This window comes from Tachyglossus aculeatus, chromosome X1, assembly GCF_015852505.1.
Source record: "Tachyglossus aculeatus isolate mTacAcu1 chromosome X1, mTacAcu1.pri, whole genome shotgun sequence".
NCBI classification, from domain to species: Eukaryota; Metazoa; Chordata; class Mammalia; order Monotremata; family Tachyglossidae; genus Tachyglossus; species Tachyglossus aculeatus.
Window position 1 is genome coordinate 62150010 of NC_052101.1, and position 13190 is coordinate 62163199.

A 13190-nucleotide genomic window follows, 5' to 3' on the forward strand; every position below is an offset into this window, starting at 1 on the left:
TAACTTCTCTGTGCTTCAGTTGACTCATCTGCAAAAAGGGGATTAAATATCTGCTCTCCCTCTTACTTAAACTGTGACCCCCATGTGGGACCAGATTATCTTGTATCTAACTGGGGCCTTAGTACAGTGTTTGACACATAGCAAACCCTTAACAATTGCCACAATTGTCATTATTGTTGTTATTACAATAATTACAATTGCTATCATTATTTATTAATGGGCAAAATATAATGGAAAATGATTCCTGAGACATACCAGGCAGATTTATGTGTGATATAATACAAGTGAATAGATTCTTTAGAGGACCCCATTCTATTCTATTCTATTCTAGTCTGAGAAGCAGCATGGCTTAGTGGAAAGGGCATGGGTGTGGGAGTCAGAGGTTGTGGGTTCAAATCCCAGCTCTACCACTTGTCAGCTGTGTGACTTTGGGCAAGTCACTTAACTTCTCTGTGCCTCAGTTACCTCATCTGTAAAATGGGGACTAAGACTTTGAGCCCCACATGGGACAATCGGATAACCTTGTATCTACCCCAGGGCTTAGAACAGTGCTTGGCACATAGTAAGCACTTAACACATAACCATCATTATTATTATTATTATTAATATAGTGCCAGAGTCCTTGATATGGTCATATCAGGTCCTGTGATACACTAAGCCAACCCAGGGCTATCTTCAAGGAATTCTGTTCTTCATCTGGGAACCAGGAGCCTGGGAAGGGTATCAAGGCATGGAACGGCATGAGCCTGCTGGGTTGAGGAATTCACCTTCTGGGCCTAACATTCAGAGCCATCCCTGTCTGGTATGGGGCAGGGTCCATTCTGGGTTCAGATTTGAGCAGACAGGTCCGAAGAACTCTGGAGTCGTGAGGAGGCAGCCTCATTCCTGGACCAGCTTCCCTTGGACCCACAGAATGCCACACACCAGAAGCCTTTATGACTTTTAGAATGCTGGGGAAGCTCTCCAGGTTTGAAACTACCACTAATTTGCCTGAAGGGGTGAAGAGACCAAGTACACTGACTTCCTAGAGTGGTGTAGTTGCTTTAACACTGTGATGTTGACTTGTTTACTCTGTTATTCACTGCAGTGTAAGTCATTGTAATTGCTCTTTTTAACAGTCTTGTTACCAAGCTAGAGGTTTTGGAATCCTGATACTTTTTGTTAGAGTTTAGCATCATTCCCCTGGAAAATGTGTTGGGCAACTGAAGACAAAACAGCCATGACAAAGAATTTTTTCCTCAGGAGCAGATTAGCCTAATGGAAAGAGCATGATCCCGGGAATTGAGGGACCTTGATTCTAATCCTGGCTCTGCCACTTGCCTACTGTGTGACCTTGGGCAAGTCACTTAACTTCTGTGCCTCAGTTCCTCAACTGTAAAATGGGCTAAATACCTTTTCTCCCTCCCCTTAGACAGTGAGCCCCATGTGGGACACAAAGTGTGCTCAACCTGATTAACTTGTACCTACCCATCGGTTAGTACAGTGCCTGGCACACAGTAAGCACTTAACAAATACCACGATTATCAGTGTTATTAGGAGCATCTTCTAATTTGCCTAGGATTATATGGGCACCTCATTCTCAGGAGTGTTGACAGCTCTGCACCCTCACTCCAAATCCTTGCCAGCCTGGCTGGATAAAGGGGAACTCACCTGTCACTGTTCAGAGTGGCAGCAGGGTGGGAGCCTGGACCTAGGAGTGGAGAAACCTGTGATGCTGCCAGTCAGGCAGAGGTGATGATGTCAAAATTTCAAAGAACCTTTGGGAGCAAAAGTAGAGGTACATGGCTCTGCCAACACTGATTTCGTCCCAGATAAAATATAACATTAGTTAAACACTTCACAGTGGTTTTTCTGAGGAATGATAAAAAAGAAAAAATATTTTCTACCCAATAATTTTCTCCAGAAAATGTGTTTTCCTTATGGGATCATGACCTTTAGTAGAACATATATTAAATAATTAAATTTGACCATAATTCTGGACACACACAAGTTGCTCGACATTCCTATCACCTGTTAAAAATTCACTGAAGTAGGATTGATTGTAAGTGATCTCCCACTTAAAATTTTACTCATCCTGCATTTGCATTTTTGGCTTCTTAGGCATGAAAATTTGTGAAATGATCATCCTTTAACTTTATTTGGTTAATATCATATGTAAATGTGTGTGTGTGTGTGTGTGTGTGTGTGTGTTTTGATCCAGATACACAGCATACAAGAGAGATACATACAGAAGAAAAATCTCTTAAAAGCACTATTATGAATTCAGTATCGGAATTCAATATCACAGACACCCCAACCAAGGAAACACTGAATGAGAAAAACTTGTCAGAGTCCAACACCTCACTCTCTTCCATCGAAGAATGTTGGTCAGAATGTTCCTACCTCCAAAATGATACATCCATTCATCAGAGAGACAATTATGGTATGTTTCTTAAAATTACACAGATCTATAAATAAAATCTTCATTTTTTATGAAAGAATCACATATGCTTACTGTAAAAAAAAAACTTTATGAATATTAAACAGGAGGGCTCAGAATCCAAATGATGATGAATGACACATGTCAAGGTCACTTTGCAATAAATGTGCTATGCAGATTGTTGCCTTCAAAGCTGGGAACCAGAAGAAAAGTGTTTCAAGTGGCTAGGATATAATCACTCTTGTCAAAGGGCTACAAAGAGAATAAAGAAAACCATTGAACTTGTTCCCCACACCAGATTCTGGGAGCTACTTTGCTTGTGACATTAGGCAAACAAGCCTAGACAAAGTAAAATAATAGAAAAATATAAATTAAAGGTTTGTAAAAATTAAAGCACCTATCAACTGTGAGTTAAAAAAAGACAAATGATTTCGGGCATTATGAATTTATGGGCATTCCCAGTGAATGCTCACTTCAGACTAAGCACCTTTAGAAACACAGAGAAAGCACTTAAATCTCCTTTCAGTCAGTTCAGCTGTGTATGCTCTCCACACTTCAACATGGGAAATGCTTTCATTTTAACTCTACAACTATCTTTGTAAGCTCTTTTTGGGCAGGAATCATGTCTACCTACTGCACTGTATTGTGCTCTTCCAGGTGTTTAGCACGGTGCTTTGCATGCAGTAAGTGTTCAGTAAATACCATTGACTGATTAATTGATTGAATGATTTCTAATAGGATTAAAAATAATTTTAAATTTCATGACTTTCAAAATATTGCTTATTTGAATAAAGTCTTTGCAAATGTGTAAATCTGCCTCCTAAGGTATCTCACAAAAATCATTACGAGTGGTTTATGATTAGTTGCTGCAAGAAAAAAATAAATTATTTTAATTTAAAATTGAAGATGTGCCTCTTTTAGATGAGCATATCATCTCTTTAATAGAGATAGACCTTGATATGTACATAACTGGCCTCCACTCTGACCCATATTTCTATATTTGTTTTTGAAGTTTCTGCTGAGATTTTGGTTTTGCAATCAATCGAGTACTACTATATGACAGCATTGTGCTAAGCACTTTGGAGGGACTAAAGGAGTTAGTCGTTATGATCCCTGTCCTCAAGAACCTTACAATCTAGTGGAGAAGACAGACAATAAAATGAATTACATATTGGAAGAAGTAATAGAGTATAAAGATATGTATTTAAGTGCAACCAGTGGGTGGGAGTACCTAAGTGCTTAGGTGGCATGGAATCCACCTCTCCCTCTCCAACCAAACTGCTACCATGCTGGTCTGGGCACTTGTCATACCCCAGCTTGATTACTGCATCATCCTCTTCACTGACCTCCCTGCCTCTGGGCTCTATTCTATTTTTCTGTTAGTTTTGAAATACCTTAACAGCGTTTTTGTTGTTTTTTTTCAGCCAACTATATCAGCCTTTCAGTCTTTTTGATGCTATACATTATAACCCCAATGCATTTTTTTAGGAAAAATTTTACCTTTTTCTTGTGCCAGACTTGGAATGTACTTTTACACTTATAATTAATTCATTTACTGCATGTTTTCTTCAACAACAAACAATTTGTTTAATTCTAAGGATCCACTGCATATAGTTCTCCATCTGATTGCTTTTGTTCCCATAACCCTTGGATCATTGGCGCTACCCTCTTAAAGGCATCTTTTCCAAACAATTACCATTAGCACTAAAGAAACTACAGAATGGTAGTAATATCAATCTTTCTTTGTGACTGAGCCTTAGACATGGCACAAACGTCACATTCAAATTCTTAAGAGGCTTTCATCTGCATCACCTAGGAGCCTTAATTAACATTTAGTGGCATGACAGGATCACTGAAAATGAGGTCTTGGAACACAGCCAGTCTACCTTTATTGAAGTAATGTTTGTAGCCACATAATTCTGCTAGGTTGGACAGGTCCAGAGGATGGATGACAGCAGGATACCCAAGCAATTGATTTATGGTGAACTCAAATGGAGCAATTGAACTGAGGTAAGCCGGACTGTGAAATAGTATAAGGAAACACTTCAAGTGATGTAGCATAGCTATGTAAAGCTGGGAAAGAACAGAAGCAGAGAGAATACCCTCTAGTGCAACTAATGGAAATGGGGAGCTATATTTTGAGCAAAAGTGTTGGGCAGCATGTAATACAAAGACATGTAATACAAAGACAGTATCAGGACCTGAAAACAGTGCCTAGAGCTTTGCCATATATATCTGAACCTGTGTCTACATGAACATGACAACCTGGAACAAACTGTTATAGATGACCTCGAAAGACCTATCATAACGGCCAGTGTAGCATGTGGAAAGGTTAAACATTGGCTCTAGAAGGAAAGAGCAATCGGCTTGAGGACAAAGATCTATCTTGCGCCATTCATGTCAACACTGCTATACAGTTCTGAGGCACGGATACTACACCGACAGTTTATCACATGGCAAGACCAATTCCATGTACACTTTCTGAAGGGGCACAAAATCACATCCTGAACACTGGTCCTTCAACGTTGTGGGATCACGGGCTCCAAGGCAGTGGGAATTTGAGCTCAGTTGCAACATTGCAGTCTTCTCATATGGATGAATTTTTTAAAGACACCTAAGACAATCTGTTATGGAAAACTTAGCAATGGACAAAGCTTCATAAGTGCCCAGAGGATAAGATACAAAGACACCCCTTGAGGACAACCTCAAAACATGCTCTACTGACACTAATGCTTGAGACTGAAATAGGTCCTTCTGGAGTCAGATCTACCATTGTCTCTTCAGTCATTTGAGGGCAAACACCTAACTGCAGCAAAGGAGAAATGTGCTGGGTGAAAGGCAGCTCTCAGAACTGTATAACAGTGGTTGACCATGTGCCTCACACCTTGACCTCTATGAACATCTCAGAAAATACTGGAAGTAATGTGATGGAGGCTCATGCATTCTTTTTGATGGGAGATTCCATCATCATCACTGGTTGGGTCAGTGACTATATAAGATGAGAAATAAAGCTGTGGTAACCAAATGAAACATCTTCAATAGCTATGGCTAGCTGGTCTGACTACAAACTACAATTCTGCATGCTCCTGCCTGTCTTCTGCTGTGCTTATGGAGATATGTCTCAGTATGTAAAGGATCAGTCCTTTCAGCTACATTCACATACCCAGAAAGCTCCATGTTTCTTCTTCAAACAGGAAAGATGAAACATATGCAAACCTTATCACTCTGCGGCAAAAAACATATTCCAAGCAAAAGATCTGGATATTCTGTAAATAATCTTAAAAAGGTGAACTAGAAAATAACAACAGATTATTTGGAGTCCCAGAATTTAAAGTTCCTTACATGAGCATCTAGGTGATAAAGCATTTTATTGAATTGTACCAATGAAACTTGATCATGCCCTGAGTATCATGTTAATGATCCTTGAATTAAGAATGCCCAAAGCACAGATCAACACAATAAACCATAATGCTGCAGAGGAACCTTTTTGAGCTATTGTATCAGTGATGCTGGAATAACAGGAATATCTAATGTAACAAGTGCTACTGGAGATTTTGAACTCTAGGTGAAGTACCTTAGTAATTGTTCTCTTAAAATTATAATAGGTAGGCAGGAGCCTCTAACCACATAAATGATGGATTTTTCACTGCTAAAAATTGCAAAGGATATTAATATGTTAAATGAATGCAGGTTGCTTTTGTTAAGGTCTGGGCTAAAGCATGCAACAACCCAAAACATTAAGGTTTATGACTGAGATGTCGGCTGACATTCCCACTGGGTCTAAGTAGTCACAAAAGTAATTTTAAAGAGGTTAAAATACAAAGGATCAGACACACACACACAAAAATAAAATAAATAAATAAAAATAACTCACCATCCTCAACAACCCAAAACAAGAAATCCGAGCGTTTTCAGACTTACTGCATTATAAATATTTTTAGTGGTAATTAATTTCATAGTGCAGAAATTGAAAGCCAGGGTCATTGTTCTTACTGAGATAAATACAGTAATGTCTTTCAAGAACAGCAGGGAAAACAGAAGAGAATATGGAAGACTGCATCTACTTTTATGCTGTTTGTGGTTAATTTATTTTCAAATATATAAATGAGTGCATAGGAATGGATCCTTAATTGCTAATATCTATTATTTATATACATTACCCCACTTAAAAAGGATGAAAAAGCCTCACATATGCAGATTTTGTGAAATGTGTTACATCCATTAGCACAGTTCATGGTGTGTGCTCTGATGGGAATTTAAAAGCATCTTTACTGCACATCACAGACTGTGTGCTGCAACATTACTTTATTATTAAAAGGTTGTCTTTTAGTGTGGTCCCTTTTTATAATAATGAATAAAGTCTAAAGAACCATAGATGTTTTAGGTATCTACTACCTTATTGTTAGACTATCAGTAAGGTTAATAAATTCCAGAATATACATGTTATTATAAGACAGAACTGATACTAAAGAAAAAACCTTGAGGAGATGTCTAATTGATGTATAATTTTGAATTTGATACATCCTACCTACATGTAAGTAAAAATCATAAATACAGGATATCTAAAAAGAATAGTCTTAATTACATCATGGACTACTGGATAAAATGATTACATTTTCTAGACTGTAAATTTCATACAATTAAATGCAGCAACGTCACCTTATAAAATGTTTCAATTTTATAATTATTTCAGTTCATTTGCTCAGAAAAAAATATAAGCACAAATTTACTAAGTATCACCCAAATCCAGTCACTCTAATTCTAAAGAACTGACTAGGAAGTTAGTTGTGCTTGTCTGAACTTAAAAAGATCTTGACATATTTAAATAGGAGTTGCACTTGATAACATCGTGGATTATACACCATTTACAGAAAGAAATTCAATCACACATTATTTATTCTTGTTGCACGTTGTAGCAGAATTTGACACACACAAAAAAGCCAGTGTATTCAGGGGCCATTTTTTCCTCTTTTGGAATTTTACTTTCTTCTAGAAACTTCAAAGGCTCACATTGTTCCAGTAAACTTTCCCCAGTAAACAGCATTGGCTATGTTATGAAATAGTGTATATAATAAAATGTAGCTGCCCTTTGTTTTCAAAAATGATGCTACTGATTGAGAGATCTTTTCATATGTGAGGCTTGGCTGAAAAGACCAAAGCAACACCAACACACACCGTCCCAGACTCTTTTCATATAAGGAAATGCTTAGTACAGTGCTTAATGCAGTGATCTGCACATAGTAAACATTAAATAAATACGATTACTATTACTACTACTAGGCTAGATCCTTGTGGGCAGGCAACATGTCTAACAACTCTGTTGTATTCTCCCAATCACTTAGTACAGTGCTCTGTGTACCATAAGCACTCAATAGATACCATTGATTGATTGACTGATTAATGTTAGTGAGTTTGTTCAACATCATACTTAGAGAAACAGTGTGGCTCAGTGGAAAGAGCACGGGCTTTGGAGTCAGAGGTCATGGGTTCAAATCCCAGCTCTGCCAATTGTCAGCTGTGTGACTTAGGGCAAGTCACTTAATTTCTCTGTGCCTCAGTAACCTCATCTGTAAAATGGGGATTAAGACTGTGAGCCCCACGTGGGACAACCTGATCACTTTGTATTCACCCCAGCGCTTAGAACAGTGCTTTGCACATAGTAAGCGCTTAACAAATGCCATCATTATTATTATTTCCTTTTTCAATTCCACCTCTATACATCTCAATCTTTGTGAAAATGTCAATCTAGGAGAGCAATCCATTTCCTAATTCCTGCCTGACCTAAAGAGGCTCTGTCTTGTTTATTTAGTAAATTATCTCAACACCTAGTGCAAGACATAGTAGTCTCTTAGTACATACTAATGATGGTGAGAAGGAGGAGGAGAAAGAGGAGAAGGGGGAGGAGGAAGAGGAGAGGTGTGCAGTATGTGTGTTTCTGTATCTCTGTGGTTGCTAAGTCCCAGTTTAGCTCCTCGTGTCTATACCAGTCTTTTTCTTTTTCTCTAAGTGTCTTTGTAAATTTAGAGCAGCTAAAGATTCAGGAAATGTCTTCCTTTCCACCTTGGTTTCTCTCCCCCACCTCTCCCCTGATGCCACCATGTATCACTGGTGGTCAATTCTCTGAGACTTTGTTAACCATAGTGAACATCGACCACTTTTTTCTTTAAATTAAAGCCTTTACCTAGAATATTACCTGTCATTGTGGTCACTACATTTTAGGAAAGGCATAACAGAGGAGGGCAAGTAAAATGATAGGGAGATGAACAACTGATTTGCACTATTCCATTTGGAAAGGCACACTGAGGAGAGACATGATGGAAGTAACATAATCATGAAGTGGGTGGACAAGGAGAACACAGAATTGTTATTCACCAAGTCAAATTTCAGAACCTAGGCAAACATTGAAATTTGAAGGTGATTGGTTCATGGTTACTGGAGAGAAATACTTCAAAGTTACAAAAACATATGGTGTCCCATTTCCACAGAAAGTTGGGCAGAAAAATGAAAGCCTCATATTCACAAAGACTTGGGGATCAAATTTGTACTGTGGAAGGGTGGCAGGACCTTTTTCATTAATAGAAGTACCAGAACCCCATTTGGGTTCCTATTGTAAGGAAAATAATCCTCTCTCCATCCACCAGCAAGGGTCTAACTAAAAGTTGTTCTGGGAAAATGGAGAAATGCTGTAGTGAAATAGTGAGGAATCACAATGCGGGAGACCTTCACTGGACCTCAGATCTTAGATGGAGCTTGGAAAAAGAAGTTGGGATTAGGCCTTTGGTAAGCAAAGAAGGGAGGAGGATCTTTTTTTTTTTACTTTAAAACTCAGGGAAGTAGTTCAGTCAAACTACTTACTAGTCTACTTACTAGTAGAATACATTACGTGAAAATCCAACTCTGTTTCTAACAAGTTGCAACATTTCCTCAACGCTGCTTATGTTACTTTTCTGCAAACAAAAAGGGCCATATGCAAAACAGTTTTTCCTGCTGATGTAGGATTCTTTAATATTTCTTTGGAGAAAAAGATTGGAACATATTTTAAAGCCAGAAAAATATGTTTCCAATTCATTAATGTTGCAATGTTTACCCTGGGCAAGAATGCCCACCTTTTACTACCAAATAAAAAAGGCTAACTTAAAAATTGAGAAAAATGGTCTGTATTCTCAAGTGCAAAATAGAGGAGAAATCTTATAATGCTGATCCTGCCAAAATCTAAGGGAAATGAAATGAAAAATAAGGTCTGCTGCTTGCACTAGAGGCTCAGAACCTAAGAGACTATCAACTCCAGCAAGCTTTGTAGGTTTCACCCAACATAGGGGGACACTACAGAAAGGGGAAAGGTCATTTCCATGAATGAATCTCTCTCCTCTATAGGTAGGTATCTGCAGAACTGAGCTTCTATAAATGGGAGACGTGTATCAAGTGAGAGGACCCCATGGGATCACTTTTAGTGGGCAGGGTGAATAGTGGCTGGGAAATGCAATTTGTCTTCCACCTTTATAGAATGCTGGGTGTTCTGAATAGGATATGCTTTACTCAGAATTTGCTTCTATAGGTGCTCACTTGAATAGCCCTCCATGTATCTCAAAAGAGTTTTGAAGGGTTTTTTTTCTTGTCCCATCTACAGCCAACACCTCCTCTTCTGAAATACATAGACGGGGAAAAAATCTATACACTGTGCTAACGTCTTTCTTTTTGTGGATGATTTTATGGTTATTTATGGAATATGGTGTACAGCACATATGCCAGAAGTTGGCAATGAGAAAATCAAAATAAACCAAGACTGGCAAAAGACGAGTGCATACATTAAGACGGCATTGCAGTACGAGCTGCTTGTACTATAAATATTGAATAATTGCCACAGCACCTGCAACATGATGTGACAATTAAACCAGTCATAAGTGAATCATAGTGGGGTTCACACCACCATCTTATAAAAAAAGCCTGCTTACCAATATGCAAGGCTCACTTTGGAACTTTATACAATGCTTTACAAGTTTTTTTTAAAAAAGGTTTCATTATATATATATATATATATATATAATATATATATATATATATATTGTTTCTATTGGGGGTGACATTTTGACATTTTTCCTCCTTTAAAAATTAACAAGCATGTGAACAAAAATGTAAAATGTTCATTAAAATGTGCTAGAGAAAAATGAGTTTGGAAGAATGTGTCTTTAAGTAAATTCTCTTCTGCTCAGCTGCTTAGTTACTGTTTATTGAGGCCTGAAAACCACTGGATAGTAACCAGTTTTATCTAATAAAATCTAATGGAAAAATCAAACCATAAACAGATGATCAGTCCATCTGGAGAAAAAAATATTATTTTAGAGTGCTGTTTTCAAGCATAGATGGCTTGCACATTCCAAGGGTTGTTTTTGTAATTGGGGATGATATATAATGATAAATGCTCACTCACTTTTTGCTTGTAAAATTTTAATATTTTCTGCCTGCAGATGAGAAAGTAATCCTTTCAATAAGATGATTGGTATATTTTCTTGCATGCAAAACCCCAAAATCTACCAATTTTTAACTTATTTTCACTAATAAGCTTGACTAGAACTACCAGCAAAACTTAGAGATACTTTTCAGAATTTTACAGAGCTATGATGAGTTTCTATACTGCTTGATTAACAGAAAACAGATATGATTTATGCATTTTAGAACGATCATCATCAATGGGATTAATTTTACATGTGATTGTACAAAGGAATTTACAAGAGACACCTAATTAATACAAGGTGCCTTCTCTCACTGAGCTTACAGTCTGATAGCAGAGCTAAACATAAACTAAAATGTTACAAATTAAAAGTGCAAGATCATGAATAATAGAAATCTATGTGGAACTGTACCAGTATATAAGTGCTAATAAAACATTAGTGAATGATGTATGTGGCTTTAGGGAGTTAGGGAAGACTTCACATTTAAAACAGGAAAGGGATAATGCTTGGCAAAATGGAATAAGGAAGGCATCCTGGGAGTATGACCTGAGTTCTGAGTCTTCTGGATATCAAGAGACCTGAGTTCTAGTCCAGCTCTGCCACTGACCTACTATGTAACCATGGCAAGTTAGTCAACCACTTGTGAAATGGAGAAGACAATACCCCTGCATCTTCCTACCTCACAGTGTTGCTGTGAGGATAAAATGAAATAATTTATGTAAAAGTGTTCTGGAAAAACAAAACTCTATACAAATTCATAATATCATTACTTAACTCTAGACTGTAAGTTCCCTCTGTAAGCTCCTTGTGGGCAAGGGAACATATCTACCAACTCTGTTATACTGTACTCTCCCCAGTGCTTAGTACAGTGCTCTTCACACAGTATGTGCTTAATAAATATGATTGACTCACACAAAACAGAAAGCATAGAGTATAATATTTTTAACCAATGCTGGACAGCCCTGAAAGATGGAGAACATAAGGTTGTGTGGAGAAAGGATGTGGTGAGCTAGAAGTGGCAATTTTTGTACATAAGTACCAACATCTATACCTTTAAGTTTGACACATACATAAGCAGTTAATAAATACCATTACTCTAAAACAACAGGAGGACAAACACAGTTCCCCTTGTCTGGAGTTGGCAGAAGCTGGGAACAGCAAAATAGAGTAGAATTAAACTTCTTATCTAATCAATCAATCAGTGGTATTTATTGAGCACTTACCTTGTGTACTAAGCCCTTGGGAGAGTACAATAAAACAGAGTTGGTAGACACATTCCCTGTTTGCAAGGAGTTGACAGTCTTCAGTCTATCTCTTACTGATACAATAGTTTTAACTTTGATCCTGCTCTTTATTCCTTTCTCCTTTCAACAGATGAATATGTCTCACTTATCCTCACCTGCCTGTTCTGCCAGTTTTGGGACTGCCTACTAATGCTGCCTAATACCTGTGAAACTGCATGCACCAATATGTGCTGCCCTTCCCACAGATACCATTACACCTCCGATGAGAGTCTCTCTGGCAATGACTGCAACTGCAACTGTGATGTTGACTGCAGTCTTTTTGATTCCTGTCATGAGACCAGTGAATGTTTAGAGCTTGCCTTAGAGATTTCAGAAATCTGTTACCGCTAACATCAGGAAACAAGAGTCTTACAAGCTCTTTGAACTCTAAGGAATATGCTGTACAGCAAAGGATGGAATTTTTTTTTCTTTAAATAATTTTATGTTCCTGAAGACGCTATGGTGCACCTGTCTGCACACAGGAGCATTCCCAACTAAGTCTTTGTGTTTATAATTCAGTTAAATGAAAAATTAAAAGCATGATCCTTCACTCCTAAATGCCTTTATAAACTCCTTGGATTTATTCTGTTCACCAGCTTGTCCCATGAACTCCATCTCATTCACAAATTTAGGACAAATTAAGTCATTCTTTTAGGATTGATATACATTAGCTTATCTTCCTAATGGATTCATCCATAAACATTACACATTGTTGGTTGTTATTATTAATAATGCATGATATAACATCATTTTGTAATTAAAAATTTATTTATACAATCTTTTAAAACTCACTTATGTGTTCAGTTTAGGAAAGAAAAGGGAATTAAATGAATTAGAAACCACGTTACTGTAATTACAGCAGATGTCTCTAACACATCTCCAGTGAATTTTGAATATAATATGCTTTAAAACAGAACTGTAATTCTAGAGTAGATTAATATGTGTCTATGATTATGTCAGAACAGGTTATACCTATTTTTAATTTGTTATAGAAAGGTTCTCCTTAGTTCTAATTAGTGTTAATGGGAAATGTATGCA

The 13190-nt window shown here is 37.5% G+C and overlaps 1 protein-coding gene across 2 annotated transcripts in view; it reads left to right on the forward strand.

The window, feature by feature from the left end:
- The window catches only part of MDFIC2 (MyoD family inhibitor domain containing 2), a 118586-nt gene extending 106083 nt beyond the window's left edge, over positions 1 to 12503 (forward strand). For both annotated transcript variants that reach the window (XM_038771895.1, XM_038771896.1), the window contains 2 exons: positions 2201 to 2422; positions 12244 to 12503. In XM_038771895.1, the coding sequence (XP_038627823.1) occupies positions 2201 to 2422; positions 12244 to 12503 (482 nt within the window). The remainder of the gene's footprint in view (positions 1 to 2200; positions 2423 to 12243) is intronic.
- Positions 12504 to 13190: the final 687 nt, after the last annotated feature.